This window comes from Tauraco erythrolophus, chromosome 6, assembly GCF_009769465.1.
Source record: "Tauraco erythrolophus isolate bTauEry1 chromosome 6, bTauEry1.pri, whole genome shotgun sequence".
In the NCBI taxonomy this organism is placed as follows: domain Eukaryota; kingdom Metazoa; phylum Chordata; class Aves; order Musophagiformes; family Musophagidae; genus Tauraco; species Tauraco erythrolophus.
The window spans coordinates 62,613,624-62,637,186 of record NC_141470.1 but is presented as its reverse complement, the minus strand read 5'-3'; the positions used below and the strand labels follow the sequence as shown (position 1 = coordinate 62,637,186).

At 42.0% G+C, this 23,563-nt stretch overlaps 1 protein-coding gene across 1 annotated transcript in view; it reads right to left on the bottom strand.

Moving 5' to 3' along the window:
• Positions 1-21,698, bottom strand: part of ASPG (asparaginase) — a 46,498-nt gene extending 24,800 nt beyond the window's left edge. Inside the window, exons 1-6 of the mRNA XM_086613780.1 lie at positions 21,515-21,698; positions 15,569-15,698; positions 12,295-12,406; positions 9,012-9,137; positions 7,459-7,542; positions 6,268-6,394 (exon numbers count right to left, since the gene is read on the bottom strand). Coding sequence (XP_086469906.1) covers positions 6,268-6,394; positions 7,459-7,542; positions 9,012-9,137; positions 12,295-12,406; positions 15,569-15,698; positions 21,515-21,698 — 763 coding nt within the window. The remainder of the gene's footprint in view (positions 1-6,267; positions 6,395-7,458; positions 7,543-9,011; positions 9,138-12,294; positions 12,407-15,568; positions 15,699-21,514) is intronic.
• Positions 21,699-23,563: the final 1,865 nt, after the last annotated feature.

Sequence of the window (23,563 nt, the reverse complement as noted above, 5' to 3'; positions counted from 1 at the left end):
GTTCAATGACCATTAGTGAAGAGGATGATCTATCAGACACAAAGCTGTATACCTCTACTACAACCTCTTCAACAGATAAGTCTGATAGCTGGGAAAAGCATCCGAGTACTAGACCTGATGGGTTCATGATGTTGAATATGTCCTATTAGTGCCAACTCTCCCAGTTCAGAGTGCTCAGAAAGCCTCAACCAACAGTGTGTCATGCACGTCTAGCATAGGTGAGATATTCAATCATCACGCACTGACCTGAACTTCATTGTTACGTAGTTGGCCTGATACCAGCCTGGATTCATGTTTAGAAAAGCAGACCTTCATCTTCCCAGACATAAGAGATGACAAATGCAGTTACTGTTGCTGCTAATCACCTCCAGAGTTTATTAAGTAGTTACTAACGATTAAATAAAATAGCAAGGATTCAATTAACTCCGACTATACATTTAGAGCCAGAAGCCAGCTGTTTAACTAATAGTTTGTTTGTGTTGCATTATTAGAAGCCAAGTCATGCATTATTGATTTTAAAATTTTACTACTTCAGTGTAGGAGCGCAGCATTGGTAATGCCAACGGCTCCTATAAGGCACTGGAAGAGGTTTAACAGACAGCAGCCAACAGCTCAGAGCGCCATGCTTCAATGAAAGTAGACCATGCCATAAAGCTACCTGTTTCCCTATCATGATTTAAGCTTTTTAGATTTTGGAGAAGGTCCCAAGCAGCAAGACAGATAAAAGATCTGCGTGCATAATACTGACTTGCTCTCAGCCATGTGGAGAGTTACTCACACCAATTACTGTTGCAATCTCTTGCCATCAGCAGACAGCCATTTGCAAGAAAATTCAGAGTACATTTCAAAGCCTTCATTGAAGTCTGCACTATTGCCCCATTAAGGGAGATACTAAAAACTACACAATGCATTAAGTCAGCAGTCACCTATAAGACTTTAGGAACTTTCCCTTCCTGTCGTGGTGCCCTGTCAGCAACTAGAGCCTCTGTACGTTCTTTCTAAAAAAAACCTGTATGTTGTTAAACAGGTCAAAAGCAGTTGGCTTGGCATCACCTTTGTCCAACCAGCCACACTTCAGCACATGGATTCCTAATGACCATTGGGAGAATAGAAATACAGATCATTTCTACAGTTTCTTTCTTTGTGCTAAGCTGGCCAGCATGGTTCTGAAACCACCTGGTTGGATTTAGTAGCTAGCCAAGTAGCTCTCAAAGGCGTCCATGAGCTTTCCAGAGCGAGTTAGAGATGTGCAGCAGGTATATGGGTGAGTGCAGAAAGCCATGCAGTTGTTCTGCTTGAGGTTCATAGGCCTGGCTAACCACGTTCACTCATGAGCACTGTGCTTCAAGAAGCAGCAGTGCTTAGCAATAAATCAAATCCTTTCAACCTTCTAACACACAGATTAATTCTTTAAAAGCAGCCTCCTCTGTAAGAAGGGACGGCAATAAAATTGTAGCATAGCTCTCTTTCCTTTATCCTCCATAAGCTAGGAGTCCCTGCCAAAACTTCACAAATGCATACTACTCAGTTTGGCAACTAGTAGCATCCCTAATGCCTGTAACGAACTTGAAGAATGAACTCAGGAAACCTGCCTTGGCATAGATCACTAAGATATTGCCAAAAGTAGAAGACCAAGGAGAGAGATCAGAGGATAGGTTCACAAGTCAGACCTATACCAGGCCTGTACCTGTACTCTTGGAGTACGCTCTACCAAATAACGTGTCATCTTCAAGATAAATGTAATGCATGCAGACATAGTACAGTGATGTAATTCCAAACTATATTAAAAAAAAGAACCAAAGATTGTCCCTGAGTTAACGTTCTCTTGGTCATGAACCTCGCCAGCCTACATAACGAGCTCAGTGCTGCAGACTCCACAGATGTCAGCTTTCCATTAGACAAACGAGTCTAAAAAGCAAAACAAAAGGCAAGTGTGATGCAAGAGCCAAAGACAAACAAATATACATAAAAGCCCGACTTCACGTCAGATTTATTCAGAACTGTTGTGAGACAGAGCGCCATGCAGGGGAAAAAATAAAGATTTAGAACACACCCTTTGCATCCTCCATCTCAAAGATTACATCCGCAAAAAAGGAAGAATATTTAGGCTGCATAGCTAAATTCAAGCTCTTCATTTTACTGAATAAACCAGCTGTCTTGCAGCCAACAGTCATACCACACAGCAATCATCTTTTTGTTAAATAAATTTAAAAAATAATGAAAAAAAGTTAAAAAAAAAAATCACTAACAGTTCTTAAGTAAGAAACTCATATACAAGCAGGTGAAGTACAAAAAGCTGTACGTATCAGTGTTCATAACAATATCCTATGGATAAGAGTGACTAATTAGGGATATTCAGTTTTGGCGCAACACAGAAAATAGTAATCAGTTCTGACTTGGATGGCCTATGTTTGTAAAGAGTTTAACTGATACAGTGTACTGCATTATGCAAATATGGACACAAAGCTGAGGAAGAAATGTAAGATAGCTACTGGTCTTACACAGCAGAAAAAGTTTTTAAAGCAATGTACATCAAATAAAGAGGCAATGGCTATTTATGTATTGTATCCAAAATGGCTTGGGATAGAAAAGATTGCATTATTTAAGTAGACTGCATTCAAGATACTAAGGCCTTTTGTTTATTCTTTCAAACAAAACCATAACATAAACAATACTCTGCTGTTTCCAATCTCCCCCTCCCTATCAAACACTACAGCTTTTAAAACTACAGCTCAAAAATACATCCTTATCTTATTCAGTTTTATGCACACACACGTCCCCCCAACCCCACCATGGTGATAGAGACAGTGCAAAAAACCCCATCAATCTGACTTAAAAATAAAATAAAAAAGATAAGCAGCTCTAAACAGTCTAAAAAGTAGCAAAACTTCCCTTTCTTTTTAAACAGCACCTATGCCACAATGCAGGTTTCAACTTCTAATGGGAGAGCAGCAACTAAGAGCGACACCTCCCTTAGGAGTGGTGACCGAACTCCAAGTTATGAAATCAAACAAGAAATACAGCTTTTCGTGATTGCAGAGCTCCAGACAAACAGCAATGCTTTCTTCTCATCCTTCTCTGCAGGGCTCTGGGCGAGCCCTACCATTATATAAGCTGCCCCAGCATTCGTTACCATTCAGCGGCAGCCGAGGGGTAGGGAGCACAGGACAACCTAGGGGTGCAAATTCCTGAAGGAGGCAAACACACACAGACCCCCTTTTTTGGCAGTTCATTAAAAACAATCGACGTCTACCTTTTGAAATGAGTATTTAAATTAAACGGTGTCGTTGCAAGAATCAACATGCCTACTTACAAGGAGGGGGGGTACCAAACGCGTTTCGTTGAAGAGAGCTGACATTTGCCTTAAGACATCAATGACTTGGGCTTTTTACTAGAGATAACCAGAACTGCCAACCAAGACACAGACTTGGCCAGTGACGAATAGCTTCTCTCTAATGAGACTGGTGGGTAGACGAGCCCAAAAGAGTCTTTCTAATCTTCTGCTGTGCCACATCTGCATGCACAGTCACACAGGCTCTGTTTGTCCCCCACGCAAGTTATGTTTCTCATCATACGGTCCTGTACATGTGCACCACTCCCAGAAGTTACACGAAGAAAGTCCAGCCATGGTAACAAAGCAAGTTTCGTATTTGCTTCATTAGGACAATTGAGAACAGAGGAGAGTAATCAGTTATGAAACACACCGAGACTCTTTACACATTTCAAGCGAAATAGTCATCCTTATCTCTCCTGTTTTCAAAACGGGAGAAATAAGGCAAGGTCTTTCATTTGATAAGCTTTAAGACTTTAGAAATATTTTTGGTTATTTCTGTGTTGTCCATTTCATACAGAGATTTCTGATTCTGCTGCAGAAGTATTTCCCATCAGCATTGGGTTTCTTGCTCATCTCAGGAGTAGGCTAGAATTTTTCACTTCTTACAGGAGTTTCTTGTGCTAAATTGAAACTCGTGAGGAACCTGACACACTTGCTCATCTAAAACTGGATAACAGGACTCTTAGGTGTTGCTAACAGTTAAGGATGTGGCTGAGAACACAGCTAGTCGATGGGATCAGAAATCCATTGGGAGCCTCACCTGAAGAGGGAGCAGGGTGAAAAATGGATATCAAAATGAAGAAGAGTACTGCAGCTAGGGTAGGGAAGGGAAGAGGACCAAGCTTCTCCCTCTCCTCTGGCTCTGAAGTAGTTTGTTGCTTTTATATGGTATGACTAGCCTTGAACAGCATGTCCTCTCCTCATTCCTGTGTCCCAACTCATGATTCCATTACACTTCCCACTCCCTCCATCCTGTCACCTCTTCCCCTCTCCTTCTCTGGAATTTTCTTTCCCAGCTTTCACTCCCAGGAAGCCTGAGGACACGGCCTACTCCTCCTGGCATCCTCAGGCCGCTCTCCACAATGCTGAAGCAGCAAGAGTCAGCCCTGCCTATGGTCAGCACTGTCTACAGGGGGATTAAGACACACTGTACAAAGTCATTTGAAAAAAAACAAAAAAAGTTAAAAGACGTTAGATTTGTTTGGTTTGTTTTTAAAAGCCCAAGTGGTTCCTTGTCTCCATGAAAGCTTCATACAAGGGTTGTACCAGCAAACTCAAGGGAGACAGCGATGTTTCAAGCAATTACTTTGGACAAAATGAAGCAGCACTAGTAGACTGCCCATACTATAAACTATGTTTTTTTCAAAATGAAACAATCCTTCAATACTGACACCATCATCTTGGATAAATGATGCTACCCTAACTGGGTAATCAACTGAAACAAATAAAAATAGAGCCTATCACACCATCAGTTTTTAAATCAGAAATCCCCACTGATGTCAATGAGGCATTCTACTGAAAAGATAATCGGATCTGATATGGGCCAAGGGAAGTACTTAGTAACTTTCTCATTTTTCTACCATAGACAAGGAATCACAAAACAGTTCATTCAAATCCAAGAGAGAAATAGCATGCAATTTGCGGCTTGATTTCATTATTGATCAGTCAGTAAACGGAATTTATTTATACCCTATTTGATGCAGTTCATTAAAACCCAAGAAAGAAGATTCTCCCCACTTTACTGCAACAACCAACTGACAGCATTTCTGTTGATTTCGGATACACCGTGTTTGACACAGCACAGTAATACAATGGTGGCAGACTGTCTACTTGAGAGATGTCTTACAGACCACTACAGTATTTCACAGGCTTCCTCAGTTCGTATCTGGCTGCTACAAACACTGTGTTTTGATCCTGAAACTTTGTTAAGTAACTCCTACTCACTAGGTAGAAGGGATAAGTTTATTTTTCCAAATTGCAGAATGTCTCTCTCTAGTAGAAGAAACCATTCAGAATGGCACACTGCACGGCACAGGGCTAGATCTCCTACTGCCCCTAATGGCATCTAGGAAAAGAATTCAGGAACCCCCTCCTATTCCTATCTTTTAGAGACTGTCACCAAGTTCTACTCTTTTTAATATACCTAGCCTATCCAAAAGCAGCTCACGCAACAAGTTATATTTTTTAAAACTGTCATTTAGTACGTTTTTTGGCTACTCTTCATTTGACTAGATTCCAAATGTGTCCCTAGTCTCCCCTCTCCAAAGAAAGGGTGCCATTTATCCAAGAACAGACATCAATGTGTTAATGACTTTGCAAATGGGTACTGAAATCTTCATGTAGTTTTTCCCCTTCTTGAAAAACAGACACACAGAAATTATAGAAAGCCTGCGTAAGTTTTGAAGAAAAAAACACTTCACACAGCACATATTCTAGGTTTTCAGTATGCTTGCCGTTTAGACAGGTCCTAAACAGCCAGTAAAACATCTTACACAGTGACATGCATCAAACAGAGAATCTGTTGAAGCTGCAAGTACTCTGCAATGACTCTTTTGCCTGATTTCAGAGCCCAGCACAGTCATTAATGAGATTAAATTCTTTGTTCTTTTTGTCCTCACTCCCTCATTTTTATCTTCAGAGCAAGCATTTTCATGACACAGGGGCAACATTCCCTCTGGTTAGTCTGGATCTTTAGTCAAAGTCAGTCTAGCTCACATCTATATTCAATAGATAAATGCAGTTGAGTCACAAATTCTCAGTCTTACTAATATTTAAACAGTTTCAGAGCAGATAAAGTAGAGTCAAGCTACAGGGCTTTCAAAGATATTTGAGTTTAAAAACAGCATTTCAACTACATAGGCACAGATTCTTTTCAGCTAGTGTTCTATTGCATGTGGCATAAATTACAAGGCTTAAGAGATGATGTTGCTTACTTGTAATATCAACCTCAGCATTTGCAAGTGGAGGCAGGTTAGGTGAGGAAAAGGCATTGAAACTCCCAGCATCCACCTTAGTCACCCTATTTCCCCTGTACAATTTATTATAAAAATACAGGCACACCTGCAAGACAAGTAAAGAAACAGGTCTATGAATAAGCCAGTAATTAAAAGATTCAGTAGATAAATACTGTAGTCCATCCTTTATAAAGTGTTTTCTAAATCTTTAAAGCAACTCAGAGGCTAGGAGATGTTTACAACTCTTACCCTTTCAAAAAGAGTTGGTGCATCTGTGACACATTGGTTTAAGAATTTAAGAACAAAACAAGTTAAGAGTTAACTAGTTTCTTAATCCTCTCAAGAGGCATAGTCTAGGAGAGACCAAATTTGCCTGAGTCCACTTCAGAGACAGAGGAAAGAAACAGCCTGGACTTTTTAGTAAATTCATCAGTTCTATCCAAATTCAGAGCCCAAAACCTTAACAAAAGGCTTGGTGAAAATGAGGATAACTTTCAAAAGAGTTACCACACATAAATAATTAGGTTCCTTCTCAAGTCCTTTAAAGTTTGTCAATTGGAATTTGAAGGAAAGAGACACCTCGAAGTTGTTATCAGTTACGAAGACCTTAGCCAGTCAGCTATTGCTGTTGTCTTACAGGAACTGGCTTTGGGATCATGGCAGAAGTGAAATGAGGTGTAACCTGACCAGTCTTCTCCCTGATTTTTGGGCTGCACAGCAACAACATCTCTAAAGGCAGGGTGCTAAGACCATGGAGGTACTTCTGTGTCCATTAGGTACATTATCCTCGACACTTCAGTCTTCTGGAACTAGAGCTAGAAGACACTCCTTACTTTAGAACTTCAAAGTAACTTTCAGTTAAAAAACTGACTTATTACAAGTGTTTCAGATCCCACATATTTTCAAGAGAACCTCTGATTTCAAGTCTGCTGCCAGCTACACTTCAGACTTGATAGTCTCTATAGACTGTATTTGGGGAAAATGAGATATGACTCCTGAGAAAACAGCATGTGCTTTGCCATGCAAGTGCCTTTTACCTCAGCGGAATCCATTATCTTCCTGTTTAAGTGCAATTCCTGACTGCCTACCAGATATTTTGAGTATGTGAGTATGTGTCCTGGCCAGAGGGAGAAAAGCAGCTTCTGAGATGGTCTTCACAGGCAAACAGACCTCAGGAATCACGAACTGTCCAGCAAAGAGCAGTGCCCCCAGAAGGTTGGCTCGGCCGTCATTCTGCAACTCGTATATGGGCACCTGAAGAGCAGAGACTGAAATTATACCCTATCCCTTATGTAAAGCCTACGCAGCAGAAAAGAAGAGTTCAACTTATGCAATACAAATACATGAAAAATTTATGTAACAGTGATTTACAACAAATAAAGTTTCCTTCTTCATCCAGACTATTTTATACTGCAGTAGATGGCAGGATTTCCCTTTATGCTTAACTGACTTTCATAATTTAAATGCTTAAAAGCTAATATAGAGATGATTCTAGTGTGATTAAGCAGATTAAAAGACTGATTCAGGAAAAGCATAAAAAATAGAAAGCAGGCATAGTTAAAGTGACTGAGCATGGGAGAAGTGATTGTACAGAGAAAAAGTAATGGCCCCAGATCATACAGAACTGCCACTATAGGCTTCAAAATAGCTCTCTTGCACCATCTTTCCTTGTAGTGTAGAAAAAGTGAGCCAGCAGGTTATTACCAACAAAAAAGACAAGATTATAAACAGAAATTTGGTCTGCTGAGCAATGACTTCCATGTCTTTTCAGATTGCCTCTTTATTAACAGAGAGACAGAGCTCCTTTCCGCAATGAAAAAAATAAATAAATCACATGCTCCATCGCTAGATCATATGTCGGGCAGATCTCCAAGCAATAAAGCCAAAAAGAAAGTAAAACTTTGAATGTGATGTATCACAACTAGACTGCCCCACGTCAAGATAGTAAGTGAGAGCCTGCTCCTTCCTAGACTTTTGTGTTTTGACTTCAAATAGACCACATGTGAAAGGGGAGTTAGGAGATGGGGGAGGGGAATTTTACAGTGCGATGTTTCATCTCTCTTTTGTGATTAGAGCTGTATTTTACACTCGAGCAAGCTCTTCTAGTAAGACAACCCCTCCTCCTCAAACAACATGCAAAGAGCTGATCTCCAGCTAAAAGAATTAAAATTCATAAATACAGTCTTTAGAGGAAAGGAAACAGACCATGTTAGATGCTTTGTGGAACAGAAATGATCGAAAATACATCTAATGCTTAGAGATTATTTGAAAAATGATAAAGAATGCAACAATGAGTAATATAAGACAGGATAACAACTGATGAAGTAAAAAATAATAAGCTTCAGGGCTTTAAAAGAAGAAAAGACAGCTAACAATCAGCAGCCACCTGAGGCTGGAAAGATGCTTCTCATATAAACTGATTAATACACAATGGCCAACGACAGCCTCTTATATCCTTCTCTGAAGCATCTGGCTCCAGCCATAATGAACTACTGGTCTGATTTGGTACAGAGTTGTAAAGTCATTAACGACAAAATTATGGGGCAAGATCCTCAGCTGGTGAATTTGTCAGATCTCACTAATTTCTATCAGCAATGTGACCGCTCACCCTAGCCAGAGGCCTGCCCTGCACTACTGAACTATACAGTGACAATCAGGATACTACCTAGTATTGCATTTAAAAACTAAAACTGAGGCTTCTGATTTCAAATTAAGTCCATTACCTGAGATCCTGTCAGAACAACAGTTTTACCCAGGTTCTCACACATGAAGGACAAGGCTGAAGCTGTATAGGCCATGGTATCGGTGCCATGAAGGATCACAAAACCATCATATTTTTCATAGTGCTCCTGGAGATGGAGAGACATTTTTCACATTGTTAGAGCAATGCACTGGCATCAGCAAGTGAGGTATATATTGCATTACTTTCACTGACGCAAGCAACAGCATAATACTTTAAAGGCTACTACACGCATAATTCCTCCTAAAGTTATCCTCTTTTCAGTTTAAATACAATTAAGGGTTAATAGGACACTAAGCACTAGAGCCAGTAATTCTAATTACGGAACAGTCAAAGAGATTCTTCCATGTATACATATTAATGCAGCATTTTTAAACCAGAAGACTGCTAATTAAGAAAAGCTTAGCAATGGCTTTAAACAGGAATGTTAACATATGCAAATTAGTAGTATAGTCTGATTTCTTATTGCCGCTGTTACTTTAGGGATTACATCATTTACAGGAACAGATTAGGCAAACCGAGGCTATCATCATATATAGAAAAAACAGTCCGTTTAATGCGGGTGGCACGGAGGCAATTTGCCGGTGTAGGGGTGCCCTCTTCTGTCGAAAAGCCATCCTTTCTGCAGCACGGTGTGACTTCTGCAGCAGCAGGAGGTGAAGAGGTTTCTTGTCGTTCGTTAACCTACATAAACTTGGTGGTTTTTGAGAAGTCCCTTAGACTATGGGGCAGGTACAGACGCAAAAAGGAATTTTATAATAACGTTAATCTACATACAATTCCACACCGGAGGTTTTTTTATGCAAAGCCATGAATTGCACAGCTCGTCCTGTTGGAATAAAGTCATCTGCTGGCTTTTGGAGGAAAAAGGAATTGGTTCCTCTATTTTAAAGAGCGATGCACATAGTAAACGCTGCACTGGGATACATTGACGTCTCTGACATAATTTAGTAACACAGAAAGGATTACATGGAAGCCTAAGCAGATCTATGAAGTGCCAGCATGGAGGGCAAAAAGGGGTTGCCATAAATGATTTAATTAAATTTAATTTTAATTAAATTTAATTACACTTCTTATGCTACCGTAGGCACACACGCTTGGTATCTTCTGATAATAAGGTCGCCTCCAAACTCACTTGCACATTTCTACTTGTCCTTTTGCTATTTCTTCACTAATACTCGTGTCTACATGTTGCTACCTACTGGAAGTTTCAGAGGATTTCCACTCATCTCTAAGAAGTTGGCCAGCAGAAGAACAGCCAGTGTTGCAAGATCTTTCTGTAGGCCAAACTACCGTGTGATGCAAAAAGCATGTTGTAGTTATTCACCAATGCAGTAACAAGATAAGTAAGTTTCAAGAAGGGCTAAAATCACAGAAATAGCCGCTTGTCCTCTCTAACTCAATCAGTACGCGCACAAGTATTTTCAACCTTATGAACCTTATTAGATGCAAAATAACATGGCTTGGTTTAAGCTTCATAATGTAAAAGCTCGGGCTGGCAATTAAGGAGATTATAAGATAGATAGATGATAAGATAATGATAAGATAGAATGGTTTGGGTCGAAGGGACCATAAAAAGTCATCTAGTCAAACCCCCCTGCAATGAGCAGGGACATCTTCAACTAGATGAGGTTGCTCAGAACCCTGTCCATCCTGACCTTGAATGTTTCCAGGGATGGGGCATCTACCACCTCTTTGGGCAACCTGTTCCAGTGTTTCACCATCCTCATCGTAAAAAATTTCTTCCCTGTATCTGGTCTGAATCTACTGTCTTTTAGTTTAAAACCAATACTTCCTGTCTTATCACTACAGGCCCTACTAAAAAGTTTGTCTCCGTCTTTCCTATAAGCCATATTTAAGTATTAAATATCCCACAGAAGCATCTTAGAATCTTTCAGTCTAGAAAGCCATCAGCACATTACATCTCTGCCAAGTACGTGTCCAAGATGAACACACAGTGGCAGTGTCTATAGATAAACTGGACAGTTGAAGAAGTGGCTTTTTCCCCTCTCAGTACTTTTTGCTTGGATTACATGAACTGGATATTTGTATATAAAGAGAAACAGCATTCTGCATACAAGAAAGAAACACTTCTTTTTGTAATAAAACTAATGTGCCATTAAGGAAGAAAGGTAAATTCTCTCCTTTTCAACATGGGATTGCCACCTTCTACCCTTGGCCCTAGGCGTTTCCCAGCTGCACCCCTACTCCATCCTAGAGCGTCTCCACCTACAAACTAGCTCCATCTCTTCTCTGCCCTGGCAAGATGCATTCCACAGGAGGAGCATCATCTCTAGTTCAGCATTTTCAGGATTAGAAGACCTAAACGTGACAGACTGTTACCTGAATCTTCAGTATCACTCCCTGCATTATTATACTGTTCGCATGCATTGCCACAGCTTGGTCAAAGAAGGAAATTTACACTATAAAAGTCCACTATCACAGAGCAAGCAGGACTGGAAGAGCAATATCTTACTAGGCCCATGGTTATTTATTTCTAACAGCTATGTATGAATTCCTGGTGTGAAGCATTTGAAACATTTCCCATTTCTGCTTTCTTAAAAGCACACAGATAAGTTCAGACACAGGACAGGAGCAGAGAAATGCTGATTTTTTAATCTAGAGAAGGATGTAATGAATTTCTTCATATATGCAGAAATATCTAAGGCTTTAAACATTTCCCAGTGTAAGAAACCTAACCATGACAGCAATTGTTCTACTGGCTGCAAAGCCAAAGGTAGTCGAGTCCGTCTGTGTCCAGAGTAATAAAGGCATAAAGTCATAAAATTATTTTCTACGTCAATAGCCAGCTATTAAGCTATTGAACACTCAAATGATGTGTAACTAAGCAACCTTCAGTTAAGTCACTTACACCTAAGGATTTTATTCAATATTTTTGGACAGTGAATTTAAGTCAACATTTTAGAACATAACAACCTACATATTGCATTCCTTATTCAATCACAGCTGTGATTTTCCTATTTATTTTCTTGTTCAGAATTATGAAATGGCTTATCATTGCTTATCATGGCTATATAACTTTAATGAGTTTGCAACAGTTTCAAAAGAAAAAAAAATTTGGCAAGCCTTGCAAGCACTGGACTTGTTACTTTACAAGTAACTCAGCAAGGTATGTAATGTTTACATTTAAAATAAACAAATATATATGTATAACACTACTAAATTGTTTTATCTTGTTAAGTATACTAGATATACCGTTAGTTTTGTTTAAGCAACATATTAATTCTTATCCCACACCACAGTACCTCAAGTTTCTTTGCAATTTTGGCCCAGTCCTCTGGCGTCATGTTGGAAGAATCAAGCAGTGGTGAGAGCTCCAGGATTGTGTAAAAAATTCTTTTGTTTTGCTTAGAGACACTACGAAGAAAGAGAATTGGGAAAAAAAAAATTCTTTGAGCTAATATCAGCTTGTTACTTTTGATTTTTTCTCTAAACCAGTAGTTTTCACTCTTTTCCTCTCCATCCCTCATATGCCTTTGCTAGTAATAGGGTAACTTTGTAAAACTCCAGTCGCAGCTTATTAGGCTTGTTGTCACCTTGTTATGAAAGTTCACTGTACAGTACCAGTTGTCTCTTATGATGTGGAGTTTAAGCATGTGATAATAGCAAAGACCTTAAAACACTGGCAAAGGTTGAAAACAGAGGCCTCAGGACTATAAACAACTCACTGTCGATCGATTATTGGCCACCGAACAAGTGCAACCTTGATAGCTGGGAAAAGACTGCTCTAAGTACAATAAAAACAAGACAAAGCAACTGTGCAAGTGAAAAAACCCAACAAAAAACAAAACAAAACCAGTCAAGATAAAATACTTGTGGGGCTGAGGAACGTAACACTTTCAAACATTATGCAGTGTGCAGCCCAGCAGATGGAGACCAAAGATTAAGAAGTGTCTGGACACTCAAAGCTGTTACAAAAGTACACAGTCCCAATTTTGGAGGGGACTTCTCAAAGGCGGTGATGACTATGGAATCACAGTGGGATTGTCCCAGCTTTAAGCATGCTATCTGCTCTCCTTGCCTCCAAGCACCACAGGTCTCCCTTTCTCCACCCGCCTATCTCAAGAAATCTGACTTTTCAAAGACCTCTCATTTGCCAGCCAAATCAACTGCACACAGACCATGTGTTTCATCCCACAAAACATGCTCATTTCTCCACATAAACTTTCTAACCTCTCAGAATAAAGTCAACTACATATAAATTCAACTTGGCAGTCAAGGTTTAGGGTAATAAAAAAACCCTACTACTATTATTTTCTGCTACCCTTCTAAAGCTTGGAAGAGGATAGAACATCCACCATTTTCACTCATCTTACGTTATGTTCCTATATGTTCCTATTTAGCAATGCAGCAGTCAACAAGCAGCTAACAAAGAAGAACTGCTAGCAGGCCAGCTCTGCTCTTCCTACTCGCTCTTCCAGGCAGAGCCATTCAGAGCATGTTTAACAGGATCATCTTCAGAGTGTTCTCAATGCTTTTCCACTGTCTGAGGATGATGGAAAGTTCCTTGCCAGCTGTAACTGTGATAAATACTTCAACATTTACACTGGAAGTCAGTCAAAGGCTATAGAAAAAAAACAGGATACTGCATGGATGCCTAAAAGGTTCCAAAACAAGGTGCTTAGAGCACAGAAAACTTGATTACTTTCCCTCAGCAATCACAACAGTGCTTTGTTCCCACTTGCTATTATTGTGTATATTTCATAGAATCATAGAATGGTTAGGGCTGGAAGGGACCTTCAAAGGTCATCTAGTCCAACCCCCCTGCAAGGAACAGGGATATCTCCAACTAGATCAGGTTGCTCAGGGCCTTGTCCAACCTGGCCTTGAACGTCTCCAGGGATGCAAAACCAAGAGTCAATTATCAATTCATCAGCTAGTAAAATCTGCAGACCCACTGCTCTTATGAGGCCTGTAAGACAGCTGCACACAGCAGCGGGAGCACTAAAACAACGCAGAGTTTTTCTTCATAACCAATTGACAAACTGTACCGAAGAAGTTCGACTTCATATGAAACAGTTGCCTTGCTGGATATCACATTTACACATGCTATGAGTAACTTGGGAAGGCAGCTGAAAATCGGTGACAAGAAAGCTCCCCTGAGGATGTGCTGTTTAAATAAAACACGACATATCGACACCAGAGACCGGCCTAGTCTAAAACTGTTGATGCTTCTCTCTAAAAAGCGATCATAACTTTCCTCTTACATCGAGGTTATCACACAGATACACAAAGTTAACAAAATACTCCTATTTTCTCCCCTCAGAAACTCACAATATTTCTCCACTGCCTAGTTAAAATATCACTCGGCTAGCACAAAAGAGAAAATGGCAAATTGCCGTGACTAAACTCCAAAACAGCACTCGGCAGTGCCAGAAAAACAAGACAAGACAGTTTTTCAAACCTCAGTTTTGGATGCGAATGATTGTTTTAAGCTTTTCTGTTCTTTACGGAAAAGATGTGCCAGGAGAAGTATATTTAGGACTCAAATGGGTATTTTAAGTGATTTGAAATATAACAAAACTACACTAAAGTATAATAGAACAATATCGTAACAGAGCTCCATTTTTCTTAGTATAACCATCGTATTTAACACAAACTCCATGTTCACATCAATACTACTCCACTGGGAGTCCATTTCGTCTCCCATTACCCCTTTCCTGCCATCTGCCTTTTCAGTGGTTACTTTTAAAAGCTTTACACAGAGACCTCAACATAAAATAGAAAGAAATTAATAAACCTTACATTTTCTTTGTATGTCCTGATTTTCTCCTTAAAGATTAAAGAATATTCATTTTTACTCTTATAGCAAAACAGCTATAGTCTCATTTGGTTTTGAATGACTGTCTAAAATCACCCTTTGTGCAAAGTTAACGTGTTTACAGAGGTACGGTCATTCATCACAGCTGGGGAATATCTCAAATTAGCATACTGCCCTCTAAATAAAACCTATAAGCTTATTAATCATTGCCCAACAGTTAAGAAGCAATGCAGATTATTTATAAACCCACCACTTATTATCATAATATTGCATAAATTTGGGAAAGACAATCAGCTTTTAGGGTTTTTTAAAAACAGGCAGCTTGCAGAATTAAAACACAAGGCCTATTCACAGATGCATTAATTAGATTCTACTTTTTCAGACATATGCTGAAGATAATTCACACAGAGCTGTATATACAGTTTTCTTAGTTTCTACAGAATATTTGTATGTTTGTACAGTAGCAAGTTAATACCTGAAACGAGAAAAAAATGCAGGACTAAGCTGCTTAGAATGGTTATTTGTCACCTAATTTAAAAATTATTTCTCAAGCAGTTGTAAGACACTTCATTGCCAATATATCAAAATAGACATTTTCTACAGTACCAGACATGGTAGGCTTTCTCCTTTCCAGTCAATATAAGCATTTTTGCTAACCTCATAATGGATTCTTCACATTAAATAGTTGGAGAAGTAATTATCAGAAAATCAACAAGATACTTCCTAACCCTTCCTCTCCCCAAGGAAAATGCACTTACGGGAGCACCAGTGTGTTATCTGAAAATTCATGCAAGTTGTTCAGCTTTGCTTCCCGGGCGTATGCCTCATCGTGCAGCATCGGCATCGTTTTCAAGCTGCTTACTAATTTATTGGCCTCAGGAGCAAGTCCTTAAAAATAAAGAATAAAGGAAGTAAATAAATGAGCAGGGATGGAAGGAAATGAGTGGCACAGTAAGGAGGGAAGAAGTCAAGTTACACAGCTGTTTGCCCATCCTATCCTGTCAAATTAAATTCAAACAGTCTATTGCCAGTTTAAGAACATGAAAACAGAACATAACCAATAAATCTCCATGCAGTTATTCTTTTCTTGACTTGAAATAAATAAATCCTTTATTTAAGAGAACTAATGTTACAAATCTCCTCCATATCAAATATTTATCTTTACCTGTTTTTAATTGTTGCTTGTGTGCAAATACCGATCAGCAGTAGGGACAGGAAGCCAATTTTTGCAACCGTAGCAAAGATCTACCATTCTCTTCTACATTTGCCATAGCTATTCTCTACCTAGTGGCAGAAGACTTATAAAAGGCTGAGCATTATTTTGTGGTATAAAGTTGTGGTATTTTCACCTCAGCTTCTTAGGCTACAGCAGTATTGGCACAAACAGCAAGGTACCAGTATACGACTATGTTGGAAAGCTGCATGTTATGTCTCTGCCAATGGCAATAGCATTTCCATAGAGAAAAAAATAAATAAAAGAGAAAGCTAAATCAAATCCCACAGTAGGTATTGAGCATTGACAGATAGAGATAAAGATCTATATATGCACCAAGACAGAGAAACCTCAGTTACCAAGAAGAGTCTTACAGGCCAAGCACACTAATCACTCTCTCTTGAACAGATACTTTCCACCAGGAGGTTTAGGACTGACCATCTCAATTGACAAGAGGTAGAGAAGGTGCATAAGCTGCTGAATAGAAAAAGTCAAAAGCGTGGGTGCACCTTAAGCTCTCTTCACTCTCTCCCTGCCCGTGATGATGTCTTTCTCTCTGTGGCAGGGGTCCTAAAATGCTTAGGGCTTAAACTTGACAAAGTACAGTTAGTGTTTGCTGGATCTGCAAGTGTTCTGCTGCAGCCAGGTATTTCAAAGGGAATCCACATGCCATTCTCTATTAGCCAGAAAGGCACCTAAATTTTGGATGTTAAAATCCTCAGCATCACAGAACTGAGTTTGTTTATGCATCTAACTTGCAACTCATCTCCCAATACCCTGTTTCAGCAAGGACAGCAACAGTCCTAGTGTCTAGAGTCAGCAGCCACTCTCGTTTTCTTAAGGCTGGACTTTCTGAGACTTTTTTCATTCAAGGAACTTCCACCAGAGGTACTTCCTTCTGGACTTCAAGATTCTACTGGCGTTACTGTCCAGTTCATTATAATCTCAGTGAATGTGTTTTATACCACCTGTTCAGATAGCGAACAAACTCTCAAATCTCATTATTCTACTTTTGCTAGTTTTAGTTATTCCTAATTTAAGGCTAAGTAATTCTCTCCAACTTCCCAGTTCTTCTGTTTGTTTAAACACAATTCTCATCCAAGTTAGCATGTGTATTTTTTTGTTTCGCCTTCAAACAGCAAAGATTATCTAAAATACTCCAAAATATAGAGAGCATTTTCAATAGTATTTCTGTCTGTCTCCATTTACTTTCCAAACTGATGAAAAAACCCTTGAGAACTCCCTAATCTCCTTCCTGGCTTGCATTAAATGAAGTAGAAGGCTCCTTCATAGCCAACTTTCTCACAGGACGGCAACGGCATTTGAGCGGATTTGTTTGGATTCCTGACGGAATACTTTGTTTCACAAAATATACTTAACAAGCTTTGAATGTTTTGTTCATTCAGCTATAATCCCTGCTTTTCCTATGAAGGATGTTCCTAGCTTAGTCACAAATGGCCACTTCTGCTATGCTTGGGCATAGAGTCATTTTGGCTCTGAAATGCAGTCCAGTTTCAAGTGTTTTCTGGGTGTTTTCTGATTATTCTTCTGTTTGTCCAATGCTCTTCTTGCTCTGAATACTGAAAATGGATTAGACTCTGTATTTTTTGTAATTGCCCCAGGAAGTGGGGAGCTGATGTATGTTAGTATTCTTAAATTCCTTCTTTATAAAAGGTAGTTCCTCGTCTTTTATCTTAATCACAAATCTGCCAGGATTTTTCTGTAATTGCTTGCACTGAAATTAAACTTTTTTTTTTTTTTTTAAGACATTCAGCAGATGTATCCAGGATGACACACTTAGGACCTATGCAGTCCTCTAAACACATCCACAATTAGCAGTGGCTTAGCAGTGTTTTCTGCTTTCCAGCTTCAAGAAGCAAACACAGGAGAACTCAAGTGCAACTGTTTTAAGAACACTTCTACTTCATTATGCATGAAAAACATCTTTTGTGAGCCAAGCTTGTTAACCAAGTAGTTGAAGCAACTTCACCCCTGCAGAGAAGAGGCAGGCTGTGCAACTTGTCCAAATAGCTCTCACCAACTTCTGTCTTTTTCCCCTTTAACTGGCCGACCCCAGCATCACAAAGCAAATGGACAAAGGCAGAACAGCAAACAAGCAACTGTGGCTGAGGAAAACAAGCATGGTTCTGTCTGATCTACACTCGAGGACTCTGCTTTTCACCCCAGTGCTACAGATAACACAATTATAGCTACTTATCACTCAAGATATCCTATAACCTGTGCCACAGCGGAGGATGGGGACCTGAAAAAGTCTGATGCAGGTGTATCAGCAGGGATGTGCACCCACGAAACCACAGGAGTTGGGGAGAAGAAGCATACTTTAACCAGTAAGTTTTTACCTATAGGAATATCAATACAAATGGGACATACATCTACAGTGCCAAATCCCCAAAGTAACAATTACATCTTGTAAAGGCAGAGACGCAGAAAGCCTTCACCAAAATATTAATTTCTGCAGCTGTAGTACTTGGAGCTTTCAGAAGTGAGGTGCATAGGTTTCAACCAGAGAAAGATTTGGACTACAGCAGCCAGTCCTTTGGCAGTCTAGTATGTCTAGAAAAGACAGATAATTTACTAACTTACCCTTGCAGACTCTATTCCAATGTAAGTAATCTTTCTAAGGGGATTTAGCTTAGTTCAACTTGTATTTGTTGGTTGTTTTGTTGTTTGTTTTTTATTTCCTCTTAATATTTCAAGTGAAAGCTAGGAAAGAGATCCAGCCCACAAGCCCAAGGAAAGATGTTCCTGAAGGCAACAGCTAGGAGGAACATGAGCACAAACCTGAGGCAAAGATTAGAATCTTACTGCACTCCTTAGTAAGGTTACTGTGATACTCTTTCTGAAATGAGCTACCAATAAGCCAAAAGAGGCTGTTGTAGGAGGAAATAAGCAGGAGGAAGTAGAAAAAAGAAGTTTTTTAAATGCACTGAAATGGTTTGCTTATTTGACAGTAAAAACATGATTGCTGAGAGAGTCTGCAACTGAGTCTGGTTGTCAACCAACTCACACAAAGAGAAACAGACTTTCCATCCCCTGTAAATGACTCCTGCACAGGTAACCTGTAGGTGTGCAGAAAGTCCAACAGATCCCAGACATGCTGGAGTTGCTACACGTGTACAGGTCAACTGCCAACCCTCTGCAGGAGATTTACAGTCAGATCTCGTGATGATAAATAATCACTCCACACACGCATGGGGAGGCCAGGGAATGTGATTATATCAGTCTTGTACACAGGGGCAGTTCTGCACAGGAACATAATTCCTTGCAGAATACATTAGACCTATCAAAACTGTCTGATTTAAAAAATGAAACCATCTTCTCCCAGCAACTGGAAGGACCACAGAAAAGCTTGTAAGCCTAGACAGAAATTAGTTAGGTAGAAACTTTAGCTTGATGCCTTCAATTTGGTCAGTTGCAGCTATGAAAGATTTTGAGCAGCTCAAGGAAACTACTTCTGCTCACCTTGCTTGAAATAAAACACTTGCAGTTCTAGGTATGGTTGTAAGCAGGCACTTTCTATCCATTGATTAATAAAAGAAATGAGCATCTATTGTTTTTTGCTTTGAAGCATGCTGCATTTCCCACAGCCTTTTGCCAGCTTGTCTCAACACTAAAGACTACCAAATATTCTTGAAAGAGGTACTCTGGCTGCTCTGCGGCTACGTCTGTGTATGAAAAGCAGGTTGATACTCTCACCAGGATGTAGCAAGTCAACATCATTGAATCATAACTGTTAGATTGTTTGCACATACTTTAATGATTGACACTTGATAAGCCAAAGGAAAAAAATATGAGACACATACAAGAGGAGGTTATGGAGTTCATTTATAAAAGAACGAGATGCAATTTTAATTTATTTGCTTAAAAAAGGTGCTTGGGAAGCTGAGACAATAGAAGTAGGAAGTTATTTTAGTATAAACAATGCAGAGAGAGGAAAGTCACCACATGTCATCTAAAACACAGACTTTTTTTTTTTTTTAACAACTTTGATAAACACAAAGATGACAGCCATAAAAAACAAAGCAGAACAACGCCTTCAGGGATTTTCCCTACAATAAAAAGGATCAGCCAGCCACCATCTTCTGACAAGGGATAAGTATTAGAAAAAAAATGTAGTCTAGGAAGCTCTGAGGTGAATCCCCAAGCATTTTATTCCTACAAACGAGTAGCCAAGACTGTGTATCAGGCAGTGGCTTGACAATCCATAGTAGGAAATGCAAGTATCCACACAGACACAGGCTCTGGAAGCCCTGGGATGCTCTACTACCTCCCAAGTGAAAGAAGAAGGAAACTGAATCGAAATTGGACTGCTTTCCTCTCTCCAACCCCCATACATTACTCCCTTTCCCTTTACACCAACGCTGGTAAACACACAGCCCTGCAGCAAGTCAGACCTGGATGAAATCTGTTATTTTCCCCAGAAACGTCAGTTGATGCTTCTGGCATCCCTTGGGATCCGTGCCTTGCTTAGGTACCACTCCAACCAGCTTCTGGATTAGGAGCGGGGTGAGGTGTGTGTAGGTGAGTTTAGGCACCTATCTGTTGACATTTTGGGGTGCCTGAAAACACACAGCATATACTTGTAGGTACCTAAGAAGCTTTCAGGTAAAACGCAGGTAATATACAGAGACATCTCAGTATTCAATTTTGGATTTAAACATTCCTCAGCTGGTGGGAAGGGATTTGGCATGCCTAGCCTTTTCACCAACACAAGTCTCACTTGACCCTCCCTTGGTAAGGCAAAGCAGAACTCTTCAACGGCTGCTTCAAGAAAGCTGAGAGCTGGCAGGAGAGCAGCAGAAGCCTGCCCAGAGGCAGGTGAGCACAGATGCCGCCCCGGATCCCGCTCGCTATGACACTTGGCAGGACGTACGCTGCCACACTTGCACCAGCCGCCTCTGTCAGGTCACCACTTGAAAAACCTTCACGTGGCCACCACCTCCAGCAGCCCACACTCTTCCCAGGGGGAATGTGAAGCGCGTGCTCCCCAGGCAGCTTGAGATGTTGACTCTTTGGGACTAAAAAAAGACTGCACGGCTGGTACGATTAAGCTGGTTTCACTTTCAGTGCACGAAGGAGGGGAGAAAGGACTCGTATGTCGGGAAACGCGCTGTCCTCTGCTAAAAACTGCTCTAACCAGCTATGAGTCTCCCTTGTCCGAAGGAAACCCATCAGCTAAGCTACCGAAACAGCCAGCTGGTAGGAACGGAGGATTAGAGGAAGGCACACGCCCTTCTGGCGTTGCTTATACCAGTTTCGAGAAACCCGGGGATGCTGAACCGTAAACGGCGCCAGGGCGAGCGGCCACAAAGCCGCTCGGGCTGTCAGCTACGACCGGGGCATCCGCACCCCCCGCGCAGCGCCCGCCGGCGCCCCGCACCACCCCGGCCCCGCAGCGCGCCCTGCGGGGGAGCCCGCCCGCCCGCCCGCCGCCCCGCTCCGCTCCCCGCTCCGCCCAGAGCCCCCTCACCCTTGACGTCCTGCACCATGCCGATGGTGCCGCCCGTGTTGATGACCAGCACCCGCGCCTCGGCTTCCGAGCCGCTGGCGGAGGCCGGGAGGCAGCCGGGGGGCTGCTCGGGGCGGGTGCCGGCCAGGGCGCTACCCAGAGAGCGCGCCCCCGCGGCGGGCTGCCTCGCCGCTGCCGCCTCCATCCCGCTCCTGAGGAACCGCTACCTCCCGCCCGCCCGGCCAAACGCGAGTTATGAAGCTGCCGCAGCGCCGCCCCTTCCCGCCCCGCCGGCCGGGCGAGCTGCGGGGTGGGGCCTGCCCGCGCCGCGGGTCGGCGCTGCCGGCGGAGGAGGAGGTGGGGAGAGCCGCCATGCCCCCCGCCGCCGGAGCGGGCCGCGGGTAGGCGGCGGCGGGGGTGCGAGGGCTGCGGGCGGGCGGGAGGTGCCGCCCCGGGGCGGTGCGGGAGAGGGGCCGGGCCGGGGCGAGCCGCGGCCCCGCCGCCGGCGTGCGGCACCGCCCCGTGTACTTTGCGCCGCTGCGGCCGCGGGGCAGCGCCCGCCGCCGCTCCCGGGGGAAAAGAGCGCCAAGGTCCTTCGGGCCCGAAGGAGAGGCGCGGAGCAGCGGCACGTTTTAGGCCCGGAGAGGAGACGGGGGGCAAGCAGGCTCGGAGTCACCCGCTCTTTTTTCCAGAAAGCTCTTGGGGAAGAAGGCGGGAGCTTCCTCTGCTTACCGAGCCTCCGAGGTGACTCGCTCCTACCAGGTGTCTCCAGCACTGCCCTCCATTTCAGATTCCTAATCTAGACCCGTGGTTCATCCTAGTTTTGTCGGGAGAGAGGAAAGAGCTTGGACCTTCAGGCTGTGTATCAAGCCGATGGGGACAACTTGGTACAGTGTTGCCTGCACACAACTGTAGTAGAGAACATAAGGGTTGTGCTGGAAAGGTCTCCTTGGGCAAAGGTGAGAGCTGTGGAATAAGTAACAATCAGCAGCCTGCAAAGCCACAACCTGTCCACACTGATCTCTTGAGTTACATCAAGCATCCCTATACAGTCCTCTTGTGTAGACTATGTGGTAGTATTAGCCCACAAACTCCTTTATTTGAGCTTCTCTGTCCCTTTGAGGACTTTCACCCACAAGAATTGGTATTTCCTGGAAACCTATGACCGCAAAATGGTTCTTGATACTGCCAGATGCAATATGCGATTGTGAAAGTTAGCTTCTGTTTCTCAACAGTCTTGCCAAAAGTGCTGAGCGTAAACCGAACTAATGGTCAACAGAGATGCCCAGTTGTGCATAAGATTATACCACGTAGCTGGGACCTCTGAAAAAGAAATGAGAATAAAGAGCAGGGGGCAGCTTCCTAGCTCAGCCTCGGAAGCCCTGAATATTTGTCTGGTTATCCTCGTGATCATCTCTGCTGTTGTTGGTCGTATCTCAAAAAAAATGGTTATCACCAGGAGCTGGATACCATGATCCTGAAATGGACTTTTTCCATGCAGTAGGGATACTTTGGAGTCTTTACTGATGCAGGGAGGAACATAGAGGAAACAGGTTTAGGAAACAGTGACAAGGTATACACATCTGCCTCATTTCAGTGCTCCATGAGAAATGGCAGCAGTATTATTGCCCATAGCCCTGGTGATGGCAATGCTGTAGTAGAATTGCTCGTGTCATCAGAATAGATGGAGTAATGGTGAAATTTATATGACTTTGGAAAACAGTCATAATATCAGCAGTTTGCAGGTCGAGGGAGGTGATTCTCCTCCTCTACTCTGCTATCCTGAGACCCCACCTGGAATACTGCGTTCAGCTCTGGGGTCCCCAACACAAGAAGGACATAGAGCTGTTGGAGTGAGTCCAGAGGAGGGCCACAAAGATGATCCAAGGGCTGGAGCACTTCTGCTGTGAAGACAGGCTGAGAGAGTTGGGTTTGTTCAGTATGGAGAAGAGAAGGCTCCGAGGTGATCTTAAGCAGCCTTCCAGCACTTAAAGGGGGCCTACAGGAAAGCTGGAGAGGGACTTTTGACAAGGGCATGTAGTGATAGGACAAGGGGCAATGGCTTAAACT